The following is a 24,691-nucleotide window of genomic DNA, read 5'->3' on the forward strand; positions in this document are numbered from 1 at the left end:
GTGGTGGTGTAATGACATAAGGCAACCTGAACATTTATGTGGGTGTAATGAGCCTGCGCTTGCGCAAGTCATTAGCTGAGCTATGGAGATAAGTAAGACGTTTTCAAAAGCCTATAAATGTACTTTCTTATTTTTAAAGCTTTGTAAAGTTCTGACTTTTCCTGAGGACGTTGTCATGCAGTTCTACGATTCTGCACTTTAAGCATTTCGTAAAACTTAGACCCAAAACTTGTGAGGATTTTTCTGACAAATCGCAGTCGTCAGAAAAACGTTTTTGACTGTATTTTTATTACGGTGTCGAACCGGAACCGAACCGAACCGAAAACCGGAACCGAACCGGTATTTTTTCCGGAACTGAACCCGAACCCTAACCGTTATATTGTTATCACGATGAACCCGAACCGGAACTGAACCGGAAAAAAAATAACGATTACCGGCTCATGTCAAAACGGTTCCGCCACGCGCTGTTGACAATGAATGTTCTATCAATGCCATTTGTTTTTTAAGTGCCGTCAACTGACACACACCTCGCTTACATATTTTTCTTCTCCACTCAGTCTTAGGAATATAAACGCTGCATCCATGAATCTTGACAAACGCTGCATCCATGAATCTTGACATAGGAACCAGTATTGCGCTGGTCGCGGCTTGCACGGAAAAAAAAAAATTAGAAGGCTGTGCAAAAAAAAAAAAAAAAGAAAATCGCGTCACGGGATTTCATTTTCGTACAATCTCGTAAATCCTAAATGCTGCTGTGTGCTCATTTCATAACACGTTTCTAGAACGCACGAGTTCTTGAAGCTTGCTTCCATCGGAATGAGAAAAGAAAAGGCTGTGGAGTTTGATAATAATGCATCCGGTTTCGTATACGCACTTAGAAGCTAACATATTTGTGAGACAGCGAACTCCTCTATTTTAATATTTATCCTATTACGTCCTTCTGGCGTTGCGTTCGGTGAAGTGTTTTTCATATTCCGTATCTTGTTTAATGAAAACTTATTTAAGGGTCTAGTTTGGGTTACCGAAGGCTAGTTCAAATAAAGAAAGCTGTATTTTCTCCCCACTGTTCCTTCAATTGCTTACACGCCGAGGTGGCGGGATAGTTAGCGAGTTCTACTTGTAAGTGGGTTTGTAAGGAGGTCGCGGATTTTACAGCTACTGCGTCGGACCTAATTAGATGAAGTCCGAATGCGCAAACGTCGGTGAGGTAACCTTTGAGTGCACATAAAAAAACCATTCCTGGTAGAAATCCCTGAGCCTTACACTACGATGTATCCCGTTTCGTATGTGCTGATTTCAGATGTTTTATTTGTAATTTATATTGATGTTGCAATTTGTCATTTATAATTTCCGAACCGGTTCGCGAACCGGTTCAGCGCCCCAAACCGGTTCGCGAACCGGTTCGCGGATCGAATTAATCGAATCGGAACTGAACCGGAACAAAATAAATTTACCTGAACCTGAACCGTAACCGAACCCGTATTTTTTTCGGTTCGACACACTGATTTTTATTTATTTATTTATCGATACTACTAATCCTCATTGGAGGATTTTTGTAGGGTGGTACAAAAACACAGATGCATAACCATAGTGCAGAAAAAACAGTTATACAGAGGATAGAAAGTATATGAAACAAACGGAGTGGATCAGACATGGTATGTTCACATCATGAGCGCTTCGACATCATCCATGAACTGTTTCAGGGAGCTAGCGTGAAAAACGTGTCGGGGCAAACTGTTCCATTCCTGGACTGCTAGCGGAAAAAATGAAAATTCAAAGTAATTATTTTTAGGTTGGAACTCCCTGAATAATTTCCCATGGTTTGAACGGGTTTCTCTTCCATCGTGGGGAATAAGGTATTTAGATTTTTCTATTTTAGTCAAGTTATTGGCTATTTGGTAAATTAATTTTAATCTCGTGAGCCTAGCTCTTATTTCTAATGGCTGCACGCCGAGCACTCTACACAGCTCAGATGGTGAATCTCGCGTGCCAAACTTATTAGTAATAAACCTTACAGCGAGCCTCTGCACTTTGTCCAATTTTTGTATGTTAGTTCTTGTGAAGGGGAACCAAACAGGGCTGGCATATTCAAGCACAGGCCGAATAAGTGTCGTGTAGGCTAACAGTTTGGTATCGCGGGAAGCGTATTTTAATCGCCTTCTTATGCACCATAATTTCGTTAGCGCTTTTTTGGTCACTGCGTCTATGTGCATGCCCCATTCAAGATCACTTGTGAACAGGACACCTAAGTACTTGAACTCATGAACGTTTTGTATACTGTTTCCATTGATCTTATAAGATTGATTAAATATGTTTTTTTTCCTACTTATGGACATGGCTACTGTTTTGTCTTTATTAATAAGCATCTGCCATTCTTTACACCAGTCTGAGATCTTGTCTAGCGCGCTTTGTATTTTTAAGTGGTCCGAAGAATTTGTTATTTCAGAATATATTATGCAATCGTCAGCAAAGAGTCTAACGTTGATGTCGATGTTATCAGTTATATCATGAATATAGAGCAGGAAGAGAAGGGGGGAGAGTACTGAACCTTGAGGTACTCCTGAACACACGGCCTTATTAGCTGAGCTATTTACGTCAATTTTCACGATTTGAGATCGTCCAGAGAGGTAGTCTTTAATCCAATTTACAACTTGTCCGTCGCCTAGGATTTTCGTTAACTTGAAAATTAGTTTGTTGTGGGAGACTCTGTCAAACGCTTTTGACAAGTCTAGAAAGATGACATCCACTTGGCTTCTTCGGTTTATAACCGAGGAAAAGTCATGCACGCTTTCAATTAACTGGGTGATGGTTGACAATCCGGATCGAAAACCGTGCTGGCATACACCTAAAACGTTGTTTTCTTCGACGAAACCAGTGATATGCTTTAGGATAACATGTTCCAATAATTTGCAACATGTTGATGTAAGTGAAATGGGCCTATAGTTTGAAATGCTCTCTCTGATGCCCGATTTATGAATTGGGATAACTTTAGCTTGCTTCCAGTCGGGTGGAATTTTTTATTCTTGCAGCGATTTCCTATATATTAGTGATAAGTATTTTGATACCCATTCTGCGTACCTTATCAGAAATGCGTTTGTAATATTATCTGGCCCTGCAATTATTTAGGGTCAAGATTAAGAAGAGAGAGTATGCCGGCCTCAGATATTGTTATGTTGCCCCCGGTATCTTGTAATTGCCTATTCATGTAGGGTGGCATAACGCCGTTGTCGCGTATAGAAACTGAAAGGAAATAATCATTGAAGTTGTTAGCCTTGTCCGGGCTATTGACGATTTCTGTATCGTTTATTCCCTTTGCGCGCGGATTTATATACCTCCAAAATTTATCTGGGGCTGTTCTGATGAAGGAATAAAGAGTTTCGTTGTAAAACTTCTTTTTAGCGCAATTTATTTTGCTCCCGAGTTCTTTAGTTAAGTTCGTGATTTGTTCTTTCTTCGATGCACCTTTCGTAATCTTTGTTTGCTTTCGGAGTCTGTTAATTTTGCGCTTAGTATGAATAATTTCACGCGTTATCCAAGGATTTCGCTTAGCGGTTCTTTTGATTTTAGTTGGAATATAGATATTCATACAATGGGAAATTATTGACTTGAAGGAATTCCAAAGGTCATTTGTGGAACTATCTGATCGTAGGGAAAGTTCATAAAAAGGGTCAAAGTAAAAATCGAAACAATCCAGGATGGCTACATCATTAGCACGATTTAAGTCTAAAACTTGAATAACTTTGCTTGTATTTTTTGGCACCGTATATAGTCTAAGCGAGGCTACCACAATGTCATGGTCAGATATTCCGTCAACGATGTTCACGTCTAGTTCTTTTAGAAAGTAGCCGCTCACGAATATCAGGTCCAGGACACTCTGCGAAGAAGCCTGTGTACGCGTAAAGTCTGACACAATCTGGGTCAACTCATAACTAAAGCAAATATCGCACATAGGATTTGTTCCGTCAAGGCATGCTAAGGGGTCTTGAGGTTCGGGCCAAGTAATTTCAGGCAGGTTGAAATCGCCCGCCAGTTTTATTTTATCATTTGGCTGTACGTTCGATTGCGTGTACTTATACAGAATGTTAAAAAATCAGCAGTTTCGTTTGGAGGCCTGTAAGTAGCACCAACGTACAGGGTAAAATCATTAAAGCAAAGTCTACACCATAATGATTCAACGCCTGTCACGTCCGGCATCAGCGTGGCTTTAAAACACGTTTTGTACAAGATAGCTATCCCACCGCCGCGTGACTGTCGATCTTTTCTTATTACTAAGTAGTTGGGTATATCAAGCTCGTTATCTTGAATATGCGACGAAAGCCAGGTTTCCATCACTATCAAAACATCTGAATCGTGGGTCATGGTTATGGCTTCAAGCTTTTCCAATTTGTTCAACAGGCGTTAACGTTTAGTATTTTTATTGCAGACTTTTTAGTATCATCCCTCGGACGCCGTCATTTGTGGGTACTGCTTCCAGGCAGGGGAGTGATGTCGTTTTTGTTTTCATCCCATGCGTACATTTCGTCATTTATTTTCACTTTGTCGAAGCGTAGAGTGACCTTATCTCCGGACGTTTTGTTTGGTTTCGTTCGCTCTAGCATCTTTTTTTTTCTGACTTCTTGTACGTTTTTCGAAAAGTCTTCGTTTATCAAGAATTTGGATCTTTTAAGCTTCTGACAGTTTCGTAGGATTTTCATTTTGTCTCGAAAATCTAAAAGTTTCAAGGTGACGGGGCGGGGATTTTCAAGCGAGACACATTAGTAACAAGATAATAAAGATTAACGGCCCTTATTTTTTGTTTCACCAAATTAACAACCTTGTTGAAACTAATTAAAAAGTGGCACCTCATGACAAAATATGGTCTTCGTCATCGTAGGTTGCGCCATAAAGCAAACCTGGCTCAAGAGTTGTATTTAAGACGAATACGGTACAAAAGAAGTATGAAGTTGATGTTGCTCTTCGTCGGGTGTGATACGCAGAGAAATATGGTACAAATAAAATGTATACCTTATACGCTTACTATATGTCGCTAATTTATATGTCAGCTGGAGTGAATGATAATGCTTTATTTGTACACGGACCATGGAATATACGAAGGATTTTGCTTAGAGTTGCGTGTTTGCGTGTTATTAGAATAAGAATCGTGTCTTGGCAAGGAACCGTTCTTACGCATAAAAAAAGTTCAGGCGAGGAAAGATAATCTGCTAGTTTATGCAAATTTGTGCTTATAAACCGGTTTCTGGAACAGCGTTCACCATTCCCAAATCAATTTTATATTCACCCTTCTTGTATGCGAAGCTTTACCAGAGGATATCTAAGTGCTCCTCAATAATTGTTTCCTCATAAATAAAAACAAATAAAGCAGACGAAAAAAGAAACGGATATTGCGTGACTAGAAGGTCAGGTGAATCTATGGCGTCGTGCTGCGGAAAGCATACGAGGATCACAACGCTGTTTTTTCTTCGCCGCATGCATGCAGATAACATGCCTTGGTGTGCCTTTGTGCTGATGTTTAACTTCATAGTCACTTCGGGAGCAGTCGCCGGCCAAGAAAGACCGACGGTACACACCGATTCCGGAATAGTTGTTGGAGAACGTTTGACAGTCCGCGCAGGAGATGTGGACGCCTTCTACGGAATTCCTTACGCGGTGCCACCTTTGGGAGACCTTCGGTTCAGAAAACCAGTGCCTTTCAAGTCTTGGCAAGGCGTGTATCAGGCAACAAGTAAACCCAAGCCTTGTGTGCAGATGGACATTGATATCATGGAGGTGGCGCCTTTAAATTACTCCGGCTCTCAGGAAGATTGTCTCTACCTCAACATCTGGAGATCATCCAAGCTATGCTCTGCGGCTGTGAAGTGCAGTAAGAAACAGGCGGTCGTAGTCTACATTCACGGTGGAGCATTCCAGTGGGGGGACTCTTCTCTATTTTTATACGACGGAAGTAACTTCGCTGCGTCGTCGGAGGTTCTGTTCGTAAGCTTCAATTACCGGGTCGGTATTTTCGGATTTTTGTCGATTGGAAGGCCGGAGCTGCCTGGCAACATGGGACTTTGGGACCAGAGTCTGGCGCTCGAGTGGGTTCGGACCAACATCGGTTACTTTGGCGGAGACCCGAACCATTTAACATTGTGGGGTCAAAGCGCCGGTGCTGCTTCGGCTGGCTACCACGCCCTCTCTCCTCAGAGCAGGGGACTCTTTCAGCAGATCATCATGCAGAGCGGGACCCCCCTCCTGACGATCTCGATGACTTCGCACGATCCAGCGTCGAGATTCTTAGTACTTTCTGGAGCCGTTGGTTGCTACGATGCATCCACCAACTGGAAAACAGAGGTTTCTAGCATAATAGCTTGCTTACAGAGGGTGGACGCTCGCAAGATTATTAATATTATAAGCGAAGATCATCCTCGGAACCAGTATTATATACCAACCAGCGGTGACGATTTCTTACCGATTGATCCCTTCGTTGAAAATGCCTGGCGAGAATTGGGTGCTAAGAAACTGCTAATAGGACGCACGTCAAACGAAGGCACTCTAATGGTACGTTTTTTGACCCAGTCGGTTCCACAACTCCAAAATCTGAACGACTTTGACTACAGATTTTTTCTGAACGTTGTATTCTCGGTCATGTTGAACATACCAGTTTCTGCGGCACGAGATATTGTGAGCGAGTATTTTAGTGATTACGATGTTCAACATGACAACGACACCGTGTATTCCATCATTGGTGAAGTGATGGGGGACGTAATGTTCGACTGCCCGAACAAATATATCGCGATTCAAGCTGCGGCGCAGGGAGTGGACGTCTACATGTACGAGTTCGCCCATCGACCTTCATTCAGTGCCTGGCCTAAGAACTTTGGTGTAACCCACGCCGATGATTTGCCATTTCTACTAGGTACTCTGCAATCTATTTTTCACAATGGTCGAATCTCAGCGGCCCTGCCCGAAGAGGTCCGAAGACATATTCCGGAAGTAAGTTATACGCAGGAAGAGCTTGCTTTCATGGACCAGCTCATGGATATGGTGTCGACTTTCGTAAAGGACGGGTGCGTACGAATTTTGTATTTTTGAATTGAGTGAATTTTACATTGCGCACGATGAGCATTTGGTTTGCGTGTGAGATAATTCAAGGTGAACGAGCACAATGAATATCCCGAAGGACAAGCGTTAGTGGTGCTGGAAAAGGATGCTCAGAAACTATGCGGCGAGCAAGTGTTCCAAAATGCGTTTGTCGCGCATTGAAATGTAAAGGAGGGCCCGCCAATCAAAGGGCAGCCTAGAGAACGCGCGATGACGAGGCAGTCATGCTGGCGCCGTCATTGGACGAGGTCAACGGGAAACAAACGCTCGTGGGCGCACTTGGGGGGAAACGCAGGAGGTACGCACCGACCACGCGAACTTCCTCTCCGTATAGGCTGGAGGGGGCGGGGTTATCTGTAAAATCAATCAGGGCGTTTAGTGTTCGTAGATTTGACTGCACTAACACGGCTTGTTCGCTTAAACCACCACCCATTTATTTCGCCCGTGAACTGAACGTGAACTAGAACACTATCTCAACGTCAGTGGTCAGGTAAATAAATGCCGGCTAGAGAGAGCCTGAATTAATTTCCAACTGCCACGCCCTGCTTGTAAGTAGGTGAAATATATGTTCGTGTTGAATACATACATACCATGCTCCAAATGAATACTTAGGTGCACCTTGTTTTTTTCACATTTATGTTTTACTGTTGGAGAACTTATTTAGTAATTAATTACCTGCACTTACTGAAACAAACGCGCGACTTTACCTGAAGAGACAGCTACCTGAAGGGACAACAACAACAACTGAAAAGACAATGTTTATACAATGGGAAATTAGTTAGCCCCAATAGGCGTCTGGAGTCATCGCTGTAGATGACAATTTTAGCAAGTGCAGTGCCACTGCTGGCTTGGGGTATTTAACATGCCTTACGCGGTAGTGATATCCGATCACACGCCAGCACGATGTTCATCCAGATTGGAATGGGCAGGGGTGCGAATCGAACCCGAAATTCATGAATTCGACTGCGCCAGCTTTCGCTCTACGTGCTCCGAACGGTAACACACTAGGTTTATACTGAAAAAAATTCTGCAGGTGTTTGTTAAAAAAAAAAAAGTATGGCTCGTTAGGATATTGTATTGCCAAGCATCAAACAACCCAGAGATGCCATGCACTATTTCCATGTTGCGCCAGTTCTTGCAACCAGACAAATTAGGCAACAGTGAAAAAGGTCCAACACACAAACAAGCGAAAGGAAGCTGATGAGTCTGTTTTTCGTCAGTTTGGGATAAAGGGTAACTCTGCTTGTGAATTATTATTAATGACGCCACACCGATAGCTTTTTTTTCTGCAAGTTCATGATTGCTTATATTACACTAACTATTTTAAACATTGGCGAGTATAAGTAATATGACGAAATATCGTTCAACGTTATTTTTCTCGACATACTTTTTATTGACAAAAGTTTACGAATATATGTAATGCGATTCATTATGAAAAAAGTATTAAATATGCACAGCTCTTTTTATTTAGGTGGTTTTAAATTGACGCGAGCATGTGCGCTTTTGAACTGCAGTTAATGCCAAATGATGATCCATATAGGTATGCGATTAAAAGCTAACAGCAGAAGTAAAAACATTTTGGTCAAAACTATACCAAGCCAGCTGAGCTGATGATTTTGATATTGACAAGAAAGAGGGTTTTCCAAAACGAACTGATAGCCTTCAAACAGCACGGTATGTAGGAGAAAAAAAAAAAACTGTACAGGAGATGCAGAAGAAATGTTCACACAGCTCCAAGTTGAACACAGCTCTTGAGCACTACCCATGAGAGCGGATATGACCGGTGTCCTACCATGTCAACAAAAAAAAAAAAAGAGAGAAAAAAAAGAAAACGCCCCTTGGGTTGTTTCAGCCAACCGCGATAAATGGTTGAGACTGATTGCTATGAATGGCGCTCATTTAATTTTTTGCCCGAAACAAATGCAGGGATTGTATTGGTAATCTCGCCTTAGATATAGCGACGCATTTGTTTAGGTGGGACCGTGCTGAATTCTGACAACTACTAGATTCAACATGTTTGATCGTGTCTTTTTGTGCCCGGGCTCATGGTTTTGTTTTCAACGTTTTTATTGGCTATTACCGCCTTCCCATTGGCCACGGAGAGATGATAAGATGCCAGAATTCTGTTAGGACCAGCGTCGTTTAAGATGGCAGTGACTATGAAATGATAGCTGTCGGTGACGTGACGCTGGTTTTGAACATATAGTATCATTGTTCGGCTAAAAGGAAGAGCACTGGTATGGATGAACATTTTCTGCCAATTGAATATCGGATAACTGGGTTAAGCAAATCAAAGAAAAGAGTTTATTTTGACACACCAATACATCTGCTACGCAAGTGTAAGAAAAACAAAACAAAAATGCAGTTCTTTTTTGTTGAGTTTTACTTTTACTGTTTGCAGTTTGAACGACCTTGCGGCTTATACCCGCTGTCATTTTTTGTTAGAGGGCGTCGAATGAATGTGATGATTAAGTCGTGACCACCTCGTATGTTGTATAACTTGGTGAAAAATAGGGCTTAATATACCAAATAAATAAAAAGACGAAACAAAAACGAGTATATGCAAGAATGAAAATGTTTTATCAGATAAGGTGAACCATTCTTCTTCTTTTCTTTTTTTTGCGGTGTGAGTCTTGACCTTTTCGGCCTTGAAGGGCAACTCCAGTCGATATGTTAGAATTTGGAATTACGGCTGTTTTTTATTTCATTTTTTATTATTTGGACATACTGGCAGCCGCCTGTTGGCAGCCAAGGCAGGGGTGGGCATAGACAGACATACAAAAAAAGCACGATAACCTAGCGCACAGCAAGCATGCATGACAAATCATTGGCGATCAAAAAAGAAAAAGTGTTCAATCTTGGTAGAAAAAAAAAAGTGGCATCGATTCACTTGACACTATCAGCTTCCGAGTAAACGATACCAATCGCGCACACACATAAAAGACAACAAAAAACAACAGCGGCCATAAAAAAAGAAAAAAAAAAAAAGAGCTCAGTTATTGTCGCTAATTACAACGTAAAAACGCAAAAAAAAAAAAAAAAAAAAAACGAAAAACGAGGAGAACGAAGTAGGAATAAATGCACGAAGCGCTCTAGCCCATTTGCAAATTCTGTTGCATAGTGTCCTTGGATCAAAAGGTATACGCTGAGCAAGTTGTTCCAAAATGCGTCCTTGGCGCATCTCAGCGCAAGCAGGGGCACGCCAATCAAAAGGCAACTATAGACAACGCGCAGGGAGCGAGCGGCAGCGAGCGATCACGAAGCAGCGAAGTGCGCGCCGTCATTGATCGAGGTCTGGGGGAAACAAAGGCACGTGGGCGCATTTGGGGGTAAACAAACGCACGAAGTGCGCAATGAACGGACAAACACTTTGCTTATATTTGTTTTGCTCCATATCGCGTGAAGTTTAGTAAACATCATGGCTCAAAGTTTGATTTTTGGGCCGACAAGGCCGAAGCTATCAAATGGAGAATGTTGACAACACTGATCATCAGCTGTAAGGCGACAACGACGTCACGCTTTTGCTGCGCTTCGTGATACGGCATGGCTGACCGGTAGCGAAGCTATTCATTTTAAGAAGTGAGGTAAGCTGCCTCTCTTGCAGTCTTTTGCAAAGTACACCCTTACAAAAATTATAAATTAGTTTTCTTTAAAGTTTCTCTGTATTCTTATATATTACATAAGAAACTCAGGAGACACTCATTGATAATTTTTGTAAGGGCATATAGAGCGTATATGTGGGAAGCATCCGTGCGTATTCATAAGGTTAGCAGCTGAAAAACGTGTGGTGAATGTAGTCAAATCGGTGCGTATTCATAAGGTCAGAGGCTAAAAAACGAATTCCACGCGCTGCGTACTTGGAGAAAAGAGCACTTTGGGTGCGGACCACTGAAAATGAAAATAAATGATATCAATAGAACGAATTTTAATACTGTAGCATCGTAGGACTGAGCGGTGTGAGTTTCACTGGCTGTCCGGCTGTTTGCACGTACACTCTAAAAAAAAAAAAAAAAGAAGCCCGTTCGTCTGTTTTTTTGCACAACACTCAGAGAGCTAATCACCGTAACTTACGGAGGGAGCTTAGCAAATGACAAGGCAGAACCATATGTTTAGACCAAAAAACGCAGTCTGAGTTGTGACATTAAGCAATGCAAGCCTGACGTTTTGCATTGCTCAATGTCTCAACTCAGACGGCGTTTTTTGGTCTCAACATATATTTCGGCTTTGTCATTCGCTGAGCTGCCTCCGTAAGTTACGTTGATTGGCTCTCCGATGGTTGTGCGGGAAAGTAGACGCACAAACATTTTTTAGCGTGTAGGTGCTTCCGGACTTGTCTACTATAGGCACAAGAGTTTGCGCGGTGGGGTAGTTGACTCTATCGCTAGGTTGATTTAAACGCGCAGTGCCTACGGTGGACGCTCTTGGATGTCGCGTGGTGTAGAGTGTTCATTCTCCGCTCAGGAGACGCTACTTTCTGGGGCAATAGCCAGCATTCTGGGCGTTCATGCGGTGGCGCAGCGCAGAAAAGTACAGCGTGATTCCATAAATAATACATAGGAACACTAATATACAAACAAATATCTCAAAATGAACGGAAACCACGCAAAAAAGAAAACAACAGAAGCAGCTTTAATTACTACTTTACACAATTAAGGAAAGGCATGGAGGAATAATTTAAAGCACCAGTACTACATCATAGCCCAATGTTGCTTGATCAACAGCTAACCCGCAGTCCACCTGCTAAAGAGAAGCTGGCTGCGTCTTTAATATCGCTTTTCACCTAGTAAGCGGCTTCGCTTTGACGTAATAGTTTAGCTGGGATTATATTTCGTGTCGCTAACGCGATAGCAGTAACTAAGTTTGAGCCGATTTTTTTAGCAGAGCTACACTTTAAAGACAGCTGAACAATATATTTTACTGTGTTAAAAACGGTTAATTTATTGGTGACGTCTTTTGTTTTGTTTATGATTGCTAACTTCAAAAAATCCAGAGATGTTTTCTGCAGATCCTCTGCCCTAAGTATTCAAAGTTACCATTGAGCAAAATTCTGCTGCGCTTATTTGAAAACTCGACCCCCCGGGGTCGGCGTCTCACGGATTAAGTAGGGTGGAGGTGCGGACGAGTCAAAATGGCCCTCAGGTGAAGCTATTTCAACATTCTCAGCTTTCACGCAGACCGTAGATTTCCGAGAACCTTGGGTATTCATGTCAAGATCCTCGAGGCAAGAGGTCAGACCTTTGTGCACGCGACGCTAGTCTCCGGCCACTTGCCAACCTCACGAAACCGGTTTTGACCTCGGGCTTCTAATTGTGCTCTTATCAGGAATGGCAGCTTGTTTACCTCTGTGTACGTTTAGAAGACCATTGTGTTGCAACTGTCACAGTCCTCTTTCCCCATGTTTTTTTGTTTATGCGGGTTTGGACAGGTTGGCTAAAACTTAAAATGGGGGAGAAAGAAGGCAATTTGAAAGAGGGAACTAATCTCAGCAACCATTATTCTATTATGGAAGTTTTCTTTTGCTCGCTATGACCGCTGTTCACTTTAGAAAGAAATACCTGCTCGCTACACAGCGGACATGATGAGCGTATCCAAGCCTGTCAAGATCAAAACCGTTTTAACCTGCATTTGCATATTTAGATTCGCGTCAGTTACAGTAGCTGAGACGCCATTGGTTTTTACCACATCTGGATTGGTTGCCGGGAACCGACGGACGGTGAGCCAGCGTGAGGTCGATGTTTTCAGTGGTATTCCGTTCGCACAGCCTCCCGTGGGAAATCTTCGCTTCAGGAAACCAATCCCAGCTGCCTCCTGGAACGTAACGTACAACGCCACGAATAAGCCGACGCCATGCATCCAACTCTACGTGGGCCTCTCTGAAGCAGCTAGTGTCAATTACTCGAATACTTCCGAGGACTGCCTCTATCTGAACATCTGGAGGCCAGCTAGTGTCTGCAACGGATTAACGAAGTGCCGGGCGAGGTTGCCGGTGGTGGTTTTCATTCATGGTGGCGCATTTCAATGGGGAGACTCCTCCCTCCCTGCCTATGACGGCAGCAACTTTGCGGCCACGTGCAACGCCGTTTTCGTGAGTTTTAACTATCGTCTCGGGTTCTTCGGATTTTTGTCACTCGGCACGCCCGAACTTCCCGGTAATGTAGGCCTTTGGGATCAGACCCTTGCGCTGAAGTGGGTGCATGCCAACATAGGCTACTTCGGAGGTGACTCAGAGCACGTGACGCTGTGGGGACACAGCGCTGGAGCTGCGTCCGCAGGATTTCATGCCGTCTCGCCTCATAGTAAAGGCTTGTTTGACAAGCTTATTCTGCAAAGTGGTACCCCTCTTTTTACGATTCTCACAGTGTCTCACAAGCGAGTTGCGAGGTTTTTAGAGATCTCAAGTGCACTTGGATGTTATAACTTCTCAAGGGAGTGGATGTCTCAGGTGCCCGATATGATAGATTGCCTAAGAAAGATAGACGCGCGTGAGATAGTTGAAACAATTTGCGCGGAAGCTCCACTTAGCCGAGTCTACCCTCCGGGCCACGGAGATGCATTTCTGCCAAACGACCCACTAGTGGAGGATTCGTGGGAAAACTTAAACGTCAAGAGCATTTTCGCAGGACACACCTCAAACGAAGGCACACTAGTTGTGCGCTACCTGCGCCAAGTGGTGCCTCAACTGAACAATGTACAGGACAGCGACTACAGGTTCGCGATGACTCTCGTCCTATCGGGTCTTCTGGATATACCTGCCTCGGCTGGAAGAGAAATTATTAAGGCTTATTTCGGGGACTACGACGTTGTTCACGATGACGAAACTGTGTTTGCAATCATGGCCGAGGCCATCGGAGACGTGGTGTTTAACTGCCCGGCAAACTTGTTGACTTCGAAGGCATCGAAGCAGGGAAGAGGCGCTTACAAGTACGTGTTCGCTCATCGACCTTCGTTCAGCCGTTGGCCAACTGATGTTGGAGTGGGCCATGCCGATGACTTGCCCTTTATGCTAGGGTCTCTAGTCACTCTCAGTGGTGCACAGAATCGAGACTCTGCTTTGACGGGACAATCAGCTGACGTGCCCACCCGCACAAAGGTTTCACCGCAAGAGTTGAACTTCACAAACGACCTGCTGCTGCTGATGTCATCTTTCTTAAGAACAGGGTGGGTTTCGGAAGGCTTTATGTTTTTTTGCATAATATGCTTCGGTTAATTTGAGGGTAGCATTACCATTTACATTTATTTATAATATCAAGTTGCATTTTGTTCCTTTGAACTATTTCGTGATGATGTAGAGATGTCTACAATACCCGTATTTGAGAGCAAGAAAGAAATATTATGCACTTCATAAAAAAACGTTCTAAAAACGCATTGAATGCCGCTGAAAGTTCGATTATTTTATTACTGGATGAAACAACTCTGTTTAAAAATTTTTAACGTAAGTGTTCTAACTAGACAAAATAGTTCTTTAAAGCGGATGACATGTTTGTGGTTTATATAGGCAATGCAGCATAACGTTCTATTATTGAGGATCAATATATTGCCTTGACAATTTTACGTCACATGACAAGTTTAGAGAAAAATAAGGCTGTAAAAATATTTAAGCAGTAGGATCTAGTCGGGGGCGTCACTAAGAATCCAAGATCTACTACATCTTGGATGAGTGCTAGCAAGACATTAAAATTGATTACTGGTGACGCTTCTACTAGCTTAAGCGCCTGGAGGAAAAAACCCTGATCGCTGAAGTGAAGTTTGTCAACCTGACCTGGCAGATATCGGAGCCTTTTAAAATCAAAATTAATTATATAAAAAAGTGAAAATATTTAGCAGACGGTAACGGGATGTTTTGCTTCATTTTGCATAATGGGGGCGTGCATTGAAGCCAATGTGAAAAGCGTTTCATGAAGTTCTCCTAAATATGTAAATACACAAATTTCATTAGAGCCAAACGAATAGACGATAATTGTAAAGCACAGACTCCATGGACATATGTTGAATCAACCTTCCTATGTTTTTTTTTTTTTTTTTTTTTTTTTTTAGAAGAAATGTAAATATTTTGGCGAAGAAACACCACGGGAAACGTGACATGAGGTGCCCCGCGCAATTCTCGATTTGGGGGGGGGGGGGGGGGGGTACTTCGACAAATAGATTCTAACGGAGCGACCGCCTCTGTTTGTACTTCTTGAGTACTGACATTAACACCCTCACAATATTCTATCTCTGGCTTTTTCACGTAATTTGCCTAAAACAAACCTAAATCCTATAAGAACATAAAACCAGCATCTTACATAAATTCGTATGCATTTCTGTTTCTACGTCATTAGACACAACATAAATTTACGCTATCTGCGTTATGTGACGTTGATGTGCACGTCATATAATGTAGGCTGAATATCAAACAATGCACCTATGTCCTCATTTTGTTGTGTTTCAAGAACCATCCCACATTAACGCTCGAGCTTTTCTATGCTGTACAGCGTCCGAGTCCCTTGTCACTCCTATTTAGCCATACCACAATATCAAGCGCCGTTCATTCCATTTCAACCATTTTTAGCTTAATAATGTATTCAATATGAAAAAAAAACAAAACATTTCAGACCTTATAAACTGGTTAGTCAGGATTACAGACAATTCTATTTTTACTTGCTGCTAGATTTAGTCCACTATTATTTGTCTTGCAACTCCATTATTTTTCTTTATTTAGTCTCCAAAACTCGATTGTGTGCCAATAAATGTTTTGAACCACTCTAAATAAGAAGAATAGTTTTTATTTCAGAGCAAGGCAGTTCCGGCCGGTGTTGTTGGTGTTTTATTTTAAGACAAAAACCTCCAATAAATTACTTGGATACCAATATTACAGCTAGTCCCATTCGATAGTGTTCAATACTAGGAAAAACCTTATGTTTACGTTGATATAATAGAAATGATACACTCTACAGAAGTTTCTGTCATGGTTTGAATTATTTAGTTTCTTCAGCATACATCATTTAAGAAGCAACACAACACAGTATCGCTAGACTAGTGCAACACAAAAATGCGCTGCGTTGAATGTGATAATATATGCAACAAGAAACTATCGGGTAATGTAACGTCACTTTCGAATATTTGCTATGTAATTTTATATCGTCATACATTACTATCAATAGTAGACAAAACCAGGAGGTAGGTTTATGTGCTATTGAGTTATATAGCTCAAGATATTGGATAAACAACGGACGATTCATATATTTAATACAACAAGGTTCATATATTCTGGTTGCGCAAAGTGGAAGCACAGACTACTACAGATGCGATAAATCGTCACGCTTAATGTCGCAGAGCGAATTGCCTTTACGCGCGCAACAATGATTCGCGCCTCGTCATTACTGCCGACTTCCGTAGATAGTTATGGTTGAGCATACATGCGTGAATTGTACAGGAAAAATGTGAGCGTTAAAGTGAATACAATAAAAAATACGAGTCACTCGTGTTTTTACTAAGGCAATATCATGCAGATAAATATGCGCGAGGAGTAGCACATTTTTTTTAACTCTACGCAAATAAAAAAAAAGTATTTGTTGAATGTAAAGTAATAATTTCAGTTGACCAGAGCAAAAGCTGAAATATGCATTTGTAACTATCATATTGTAGGCAAATATAATCGTAAAACCAAATTAGGCACGAGACCTTACACAAATACACAGATGCTGAGTTCATATGTAAATATGTTACGCCTTTATTATTTAAAAAAAATTAATAACCTTTTTTATGTTTATTTATTTTGTGCCTACTTTTGTGATATGACATAGCCTGGCGCCAATGGCTTCGTACATTACAACGTTATATTTAAAATTTTTATTAACTCTTAAGAGTTAGCGACTCCCACACGCTACGTAAGAGGTCAGAATTCTTAAGAGTCCAGTATTTCGCTTTCGTTAAGAGTAATTATAATACGCATATTGCCCGGTGACAAATTGCTCGTTAATCAGGAGAATGTTTGCTGCACTCACAATCTTGTTAATCTAACTTCCTCGTGCGGCCTTTGAATCTGCATTTTAGATTCCTTAGTCATGCGGAGAATTATATTGCCTCTGTCTGCCCTCCTATATTGTATGCGACCAAGATTCACGGTCACTCGCTGAGTGTCATTGCAGACCCACTAGGGCCTGGCAAGGTAAAGGAGAAATCTGCGGCCGTGAGTCCCTCGAAGAGTATGCACATGATTCTCCAAGTTCTGATGGTGACATGCGCAACCTCAGTGTTTTATCTCGACCGTGTGTCTTCAAGCGAGCAGCCAGTTGTGCGAATACACTCCGGCATTGTAGAAGGAAGAACACTGAGTGTAGACGGTAGAGACGTGGATGTATTTTACGGAATTCCATATGCCAAGCCACCAGTGGGCGATCTCCGGTTTGCGAAACCCCAGCCTACGGAACCTTGGAATGCAACATTCGTTGCCACGAAAGTGCCTACACCGTGCCTGCAGTTGGACTTCCGTTTTTCGAGCGATATGGTGCTAAATTATTCTAACTCGTCCGAGGACTGCCTGTTTCTGAACATCTGGAGGCCCACGCGAGACTGCGGGCAGGTCGGATCGTGCCAAGTCAAGCTTCCCGTTGTGATTTTTTTGTACGGTGGCGGTTTCCAGTTCGGGGACTCGGGCCTCCGCGTGTACGACGGCAGAAATTTCGCCGCGTTGACGGACGTCGTTTTCGTTTCCTTAAATTACCGCCTTAACATTTTCGGTTTCCTATCTGCGGATTCACCCGCTTTGCCCGGGAACATGGGTCTTTGGGATCAGCTCATGGCATTCAAGTGGGTCAAGAGGAACATCGGTTATTTTGGAGGAAATCCGGACGACATCACGCTCAGTGGTCAGAGTGCCGGGGCCATTGCGGCGGGACTGCATTCCATTTCTCCCCTGAGCAAAGGGCTTTTCAACAGACTCGTCATCGCGAGTGGAACTCCCCTCACGATGATTTTGATGTTGTCATTCAAAGGAATCGGAAAATTTGTGGATATCTCCGTTGCATTGGGTTGCTACGATGTCCGAAAAGACCTACCCACTCAGATTGAAGAAATACTCGTTTGTTTAAAGAAAACTGACGCATCTGTGATTAAGTCGACTCTGAGCAAACTAAATCCGGCAAGAAGAACATTCGTTCCCAGGTATGGCGACGAGATTCTTCCATACGATCCCCTCGAAGATGGCGATTGGAACATTAACGTGAAAGACATTCTTATTGGGACAGTCCAGGACGAGGGAACTTTCATGGTCCATGCACTTCGAAAAACGATTCCATATTTTTTAGACCTCCTGAACTCCGACCACTCGCTCGGTATCTCTCTTGGGCTGAAGGTTATGCTCGATATTCCGATCGCATCTGGGAAAGAAATTGTTAAGATTTACTTCAAGGGGTACAGTGATAACCCTGACAACGAAACGCTTGTGAAAATCTTGTCGGAAATCATCGGCGATGCTGGCTTCGTGTGCCCCACCAACTTGTTTGCCGAGAAGGCTGCTCAACAAGGCGTCAATACGTACCGATACGTGATCGCGTACAGGGCATCCTACAGTGTATGGCCAAAATGGATCGGCGTCGGACACGGCTCTGAAATACCCATGTTGTTGGGATCTCTGCCCATATTCGTCAACGAGCCTCGATTTAACGCACCTCGCGAGGAGCGGGAGCTTCTTTTGAAGAAAATGCGATATTCTGAAGACGATATGACTTTTATGCATCAACTTCTTGGGACTTTGTACTCATTCGTTCACGAAGGGTTTGTATTTTTACATTTTCACTGCTCAGAATAGACGCCATTCTGAGACATCCGAATAATACGAAAAATAACAATATTAATACGAAGACGCGGCGCACTAAGAAAAAGTTGTGACAGCTTAAAAAGTACAGGACGTGGAGAGCACAGAACACCTTCTTATCGCTCCTCAGCCAAGGGGATTGCGGAATGAGATGTTAAGAACACATAACAAAAAATCCCAAAGCAAAAATCCCAAAGCGTGAACATTATAAGGCAGGCAAGACCGATGTTTCTTAAGCTTTGTCACTATAGCATGACTTCAAATTTATGCGAAGTGATCTAGGTATAACAAAGACGCACTGCTTAGACATCTTTGTTTCAGTACTATAATAACATTGAGTCTAAGCTTTGAATTCACGGCGAAATTCGAAAAGAGAGACGAATAGAATACGTTCGTTAACACGCCTAAGCCGGTAGAATCGGAGAGGCTCATGACATGTTGATTTCTACATGCGTCCGTCGATTATGTGACGTGCAATATATCCGATCTGAGTGGGACGGATGACCTAACTGCCGCTCAGAAGGACACCACCATTTTTTCCGAGGTCTAGCTGTAATGAATTGGAGAACTCGAATGGAAGTTTTATACTCGTGAAAGGCGCGAAACAAGAAAACAAAATAAACGCGAGCTTACTATGGGAAAGATGAGTCCGTACGAGCAGCGTTGGGTGTTTTCGGCTTTATCAAATATTCCGAATAAACATAGCTTCCTTCTCTATGTGGATATAGATAGGTTAAGAATACACGTTTTTTGGAAGGTTAAGGCCGAGTTGGTGAAACAGTTGTGACTAGTCACATAGCTCACTTAGAAGTTCTAAACGTTCTGGTTCAAGCGAAAAGACATTAGGTTGTGCAACGTAACAGTAAATATAATTCGTTATAACAAAGAGAGCCAGATAATGTACTGCGAGGCGTAGAAACAACATAAAAGCATATAAAAAGCCCATTCAATAAAAGCAAAAGGCCAAAGGAGACCAATCTAACTGTTTTGGTAGAAACGTTCGTTTTGTTTTTATTTGTAAAAGACGCATTGCCTACTCGTATTCCAGGGAACCGACGAATTGATGTGTTGCGTGTGTATTACACCATAAAATTTACTTTCTACCTACTTCCATGCAAACTAGTCGAAACGCAATGGAAGATCTAAACTGTGATTTTTGAAGGGAGTTTGGCAAAAGACACGCATATAAAATGTTAACTTGAAAGCTAATCAGCGCAAAATACAGAAAGCATAAGAACGAGTTTTCTTTTCCTTGCAGGAATGAATTTCAGCTGCCAGACAGCGTTGTGTTCGTTCACTTCTAGTTCTTGCTCTTCGTGTATTTCGCGTTGTTTTCTAGTTTTCATAATGCACCAACTAGCCCAACTCCATGCCTTGTTGAAAGGTCATCCGGTATATCGCACTGAACGCGTAATCTCTGATGCCTAAAATAACATCGACGACCTTAATTAAAAAAGAAAAAGTATTTGCTTTGCAATGGTATCGCGATAAACGCTAAGCTTCCCCCGTAAATGGGGGTTATTCGTTTTCCGAACGATTTACGGGCCGTGAGACGCGTGGGCATTTGTCAGAAGATAATTGAAGCAGTTTTCCTGGCATATTTTGGTACCATGAAACGATGAAGAGATTCGAGGCTTTCCTTAACTAACTGCAACAAGCCTACAACGTATGAGCCATCGAACTGCGATAAATTGGAATATCGGGAAGTTGCACTTCACGGAGCTCCCGCTAGCACGCCATAGTACATGACTGCTAACATAAATCGGACAATTCTTCGCTCCATCACTACACTGGCGGCATAAATAGCAAAAGCGAAGAAATCAGAGGCTTGCCGGTATCCCACAAAATGCATAGTGCTAGAAGCTGATGCGTCTACAATGAGCGTCATAAGGATCGTTATTTTTGTGTTGTGTTCAGGAAACCAACGATTCCACTGTCAGACGCTGAGTGGCCCAAGTACACTGCCGAGAACCCCGAATTCATCTACCTTCAGCCCAACAACTACACCCGGGGATTAGGTCCAAAGAAGGATCGCTGCGAATATTGGCGGCCCTATCTGCTGAAAAAGTAAGTAGCCTAAGATGTTTTTGTTTTTTTTTTATTGTTAAGAATCTAGAATACCAGCTCGTTGAGGAAAAACCCTTGTTGCAGGTAAAATGAAAATAAAAGTAGCTGTTAGATTCAAACTAAGTAGTTGATTCCATAGGCATAACTAAAATTTCTGAACACTGGCTCACATCGATTCTGTGGCAGTTCCGGCAGCCTCGTTATAACATGGTTCTAAATATTCACATTGGCACTTCACCGTAGTAATGAACACGTTTACCATTACAGGGCCCGTGTAACGGCCCATGTGCACATTCGAGTTTAGAACTCGTCTGAAGCCGCGTTTACATATATGCGACTTCAGCGCATTAACTCCACTCGTCCTTCGAATACAGCCGACGCGGCAACGTTTACATGAATGCGCACCAAGCCCTATGCAAAGATGGCGTCACGCCGTGTCAAAGCTCACCGGCCGCACCTCGTGACCACATTTTCCGGTGCATCTCACGGAAAGGCCTTTCGACGCTTCCGGAGAGCGTAAAAGATCGTGCCCGCTCTCTTCAATGCTGTGCAAAAAGTTACGAGACGGAAGAAACATCAAAACCCAAGCGTTATGGGCTCCGGGTCGGGCCGCTGGGCCACTCTGGATCAGAGGCGATGTGAGTGCGCGCGGCCTGGCGAGCGAGATTGTTTCCAACCGCTTTGTGGACGCCAGTGCGCTTCGCCTCGCCTAACGTTGCCAACCGCGACCGGACCCGGAGGCCGAAAGGCTCCGGCGCAGCCAGGAACGGCTCCGAGGTAGGAGCTGCTCGTTCTGCGCTACCCTGCAGTGCTCGGAGCTCTCGGCGTCGTTCGTGCTTGCGCCGAAGCCTCTAGGAACTCCCTCGGACGCGTAAGTCGTATTTCGCAAGTCCTGGACGGGGGCCGCCCTCTCCGAGCAGCTCAGTGATATTCCGCTCATTTAGTTCTGCAATAAAAGCTCTCGTTCCTACCTCGGGAGAAAACTGGGGGCGACAACACCGTACCTCTACCCGCCGCGGCCGACAAAGTTGGCTACCCACATCTCTCAGCTGTTCACTCGCTCCTACAGCCAGCGCCTTCCCATAATCCTCCCCTTTTCAAAATGCGATGCGACCTCCTTTACATGGGTTGAATGAATGCTTATTCGCCATCTCGATCATCTTCTGTCTAGAGACTTGAATGCGATGCGCTTCCCTAGCGCATTATGCCGTTTACATGACCCGATTGTATGCGACTACTGGATTCGATGCGATTAAGTTGCATTCATGTAAACACGGCTTGAGTGCGCGGAGGGGCGAGCTTGCGGCCAGAAGCGGCTGCTTGCGGCACGATGGGCGCCGTCGCATAGCGCTTCGCAACGCGCCGCAAGGGACTAGAGAGCGGCTCAACTTTGGACGCGGGAGAAGTCGTGGGAAAGCGTTGCGATAGACCAATCACAAACCGACAAAGGAGAGGAGGGTCACGTGTTCGCTCGCATTACTCGGCGATGCGTATCCGGTTCTCCGTTCGCGGAACCCGCTTTTTCGTTTGGGGGAGCGGTGGGGAATGCGCGAGCAAGTGTTCCCAGGGCAGCGATGGTTCAAGCTGGAGAAGCCAGCAGAATTGTCCCAAGATCGACCACTTCGATGCCGTCGCCGGGTGCCACTATGTTCCTGCGAATTTAGCGGGTCTACGCGTGATGTAAATCGCAGATGATGCGTTTTCACTGACGAAAGTAAGAAGCCGAGATCTTTTGGGAATAAACAAAACACCCGAATACTTTAAAATCACCAATGTGGCAGCGTAAATATGCGCCCTCTAAAGCTATAAAGAGGGAAAACAAAACAAGTTTGCTCACTTTAAATGGCTGAAGTCGTAGTTCGAAAGTGGATACGCTTCGGCGCTCCGGGTCATAAGAATGGCGAGCTTTCGTTGTATCGCTTATATTTCTTTCTTTCAAGTGATGGAACTGCGAAACAGATATTTAGTTAGGGAGTACTTGGGTTTACCGTTAGGGGTAGTGTTAAAGAGAAATGAGCATGCCACATAGTTACCTTACCTTCAACGCCGCTCTGTCTCTGCCACTCACTTTGAGCTGTTTGTAGTTGCTGTGTTCTCACATTCGCCTTTATTATTCGTGACAGAAAAACAACAACGACGACGACGACACCTACAGTGAAAACGCCACCCGGCCACAGACCTTCGGACCCCAGGAAGACGTCTTCGAAAGAAAAAACACTCGAAGGAAATGACATTTCGAGATCTTCCATGCCAGCACCGTCAGCAGTTATGTACGGTGTACTCATTCTTGCTGCCTTACGAGCTTTGATCTAAGAGAATAACAATAAAGAAGTGTATTTTTCGATTTACTTACGCATATATATATATATATATATATATATATATATATATATATATATATATATATATATATATAAATATAAGGAATGTAATATCGACGCATGCAAGCAGTTTAGAAAAGCTTTATGCCGCGCGAGCATTCATGCCAAATAACACTATTCTGGAAAATAATTTTTCTTCCCGACGCCTTTTTGATTTGTAATGCACAAGACCTGTTTAGAAATACAGCACAAGGACGGATAGTCAACGATGGACATAAAACGAGCAGCTATAGTCCTTTGCGGCTTCCTGCTCAACACCTTGAAGTTGACCAAAAGGTAACATCTTCTATAAAGATGAAAGGATAGGAGCCTCTCCTGCATCCATAGAACGACGTTTCGAATAGAGCAGTAGTTTGTACTACGTTTAATGTGACATCCTCATAACTCGGCTGCCATGATCATCCTCCTTCTTCCACTCTTTCCCCTTGCCTCGAAAATTTGTAGCAGGCAAAGAAGACTTGGTCCCACAGCGGCGACCTGCAGTACACAACATCCGTTTTTATTTCAAAGCAAATGTTGAAGTAAATTTAAAGAAGGTAGAATTTCAAAATGTGGTATATATTTACATCGATGTTAAATAAGCTCAAACTGGAGTAAGGAAACCGAAAATATTTAAATGTGGAAGGGACAGTAAATAATATAAACAGACGTCTCATAGACGTTTGTCTGTCTTCCTTTAGCAGTAAATTTTATATTTGAATGGTTTAAAAAAAATTAACACACGGGTCCCAGGTTGTTTAACAATGTAGCAAATTGACACCACCTCACCTGCAGTCTTAATGGATTTTTTTAAAGTAATAGATTATTCTGCGCCTAAAAAAAAAAAACAGGCGTTGCAGCAAAAAAATTGCTTTTAAAAATCGTGTTTCGACGATGTTTTGTGCTCTCATTTTTTTAAAAATCTTAATAAAACTGGTGTCACTATTTCCACCGAGTGGCTTGCGACACAGTAAGTTGTGGGTTATCAGAAACAGTAAAGAAAGGGCGCTATAAATAATGGTTTGTGACCTGTTTCTAAAGATGTTAAAAGTTTCAAAGATGTTACGCCCAGTGCACATGGTCTGCCTCGCTAACAGTGTGCACTGAGGTTTGACAAGGTGGAATACGTATGCGATCCCGGAAACACAATCTACGCTATGACAAAGCATATACAGGGTGCGGCGGCCGTAAAACGTTCACATTTGGCACGCCTAGCAAAAATCCAATTTCAAACGTACATACCTGAAATAGGGCACACGAACGTCGTTTATTCCAAAGTTTTTCGCCTATTTTCTTCAGATGTCAACTCGGGTGTAGGGAATTATTATAAAGATAACAAAAATGGCAGACGTGCATTTCCTATGGCCTATACCCGCCCGTTCGCCGTCTG

The 24,691-nt window shown here is 43.0% G+C and overlaps 3 protein-coding genes across 3 annotated transcripts; all 3 read left to right on the forward strand.

Annotated features, from left to right (window-relative positions):
* Positions 1-5,481: 5,481 nt before the first annotated feature.
* On the forward strand, positions 5,482-7,071 carry LOC121836735 (acetylcholinesterase-1-like). The gene has a single exon (XM_042291859.1). It carries the CDS (start codon positions 5,482-5,484, stop codon positions 7,069-7,071), a length of 1,590 nt encoding a protein of 529 aa, XP_042147793.1.
* A 5,584-nt stretch (positions 7,072-12,655) lies between these two features.
* LOC121836736 (acetylcholinesterase-1-like) lies at positions 12,656-14,287 on the forward strand. The gene has a single exon (XM_042291864.1). It carries the CDS (start codon positions 12,656-12,658, stop codon positions 14,285-14,287), a length of 1,632 nt encoding a protein of 543 aa, XP_042147798.1.
* A 2,985-nt stretch (positions 14,288-17,272) lies between these two features.
* LOC8040146 (acetylcholinesterase-1) lies at positions 17,273-23,254 on the forward strand. The gene is made up of 3 exons (XM_040504930.2): positions 17,273-18,834; positions 20,792-20,941; positions 23,065-23,254. The coding sequence occupies exons 1-3, from the start codon at positions 17,273-17,275 to the stop codon at positions 23,252-23,254; spliced, it is 1,902 nt and encodes a 633-aa protein (XP_040360864.1).
* Positions 23,255-24,691: the final 1,437 nt, after the last annotated feature.

Source organism: Ixodes scapularis, unplaced genomic scaffold, assembly GCF_016920785.2.
Source record: "Ixodes scapularis isolate PalLabHiFi unplaced genomic scaffold, ASM1692078v2 PGA_scaffold0__279_contigs__length_252992795, whole genome shotgun sequence".
Taxonomy (NCBI): Eukaryota; Metazoa; Arthropoda; class Arachnida; order Ixodida; family Ixodidae; genus Ixodes; species Ixodes scapularis.

What these genes read in the sequence shown, in the direction of transcription:
- LOC121836736 (XM_042291864.1), top strand. Translation starts at nt 12,656, where the DNA reads ATGATGAGCGTATCCAAGCCTGTCAAGATCAAAACCGTTTTAACCTGC.
- LOC8040146 (XM_040504930.2), top strand. Translation starts at nt 17,273, where the DNA reads ATGATTCTCCAAGTTCTGATGGTGACATGCGCAACCTCAGTGTTTTAT. An exon ending in TACTCATTCGTTCACGAAGG is followed by an intron (nt 18,835 to 20,791) that starts GTTTGTATTTTT and finishes TGTTGTGTTCAG; the next exon opens with GAAACCAACGATTCCACTGT. An exon ending in CGGCCCTATCTGCTGAAAAA is followed by an intron (nt 20,942 to 23,064) that starts GTAAGTAGCCTA and finishes TATTCGTGACAG; the next exon opens with AAAAACAACAACGACGACGA.
- LOC121836735 (XM_042291859.1), top strand. Translation starts at nt 5,482, where the DNA reads ATGCCTTGGTGTGCCTTTGTGCTGATGTTTAACTTCATAGTCACTTCG.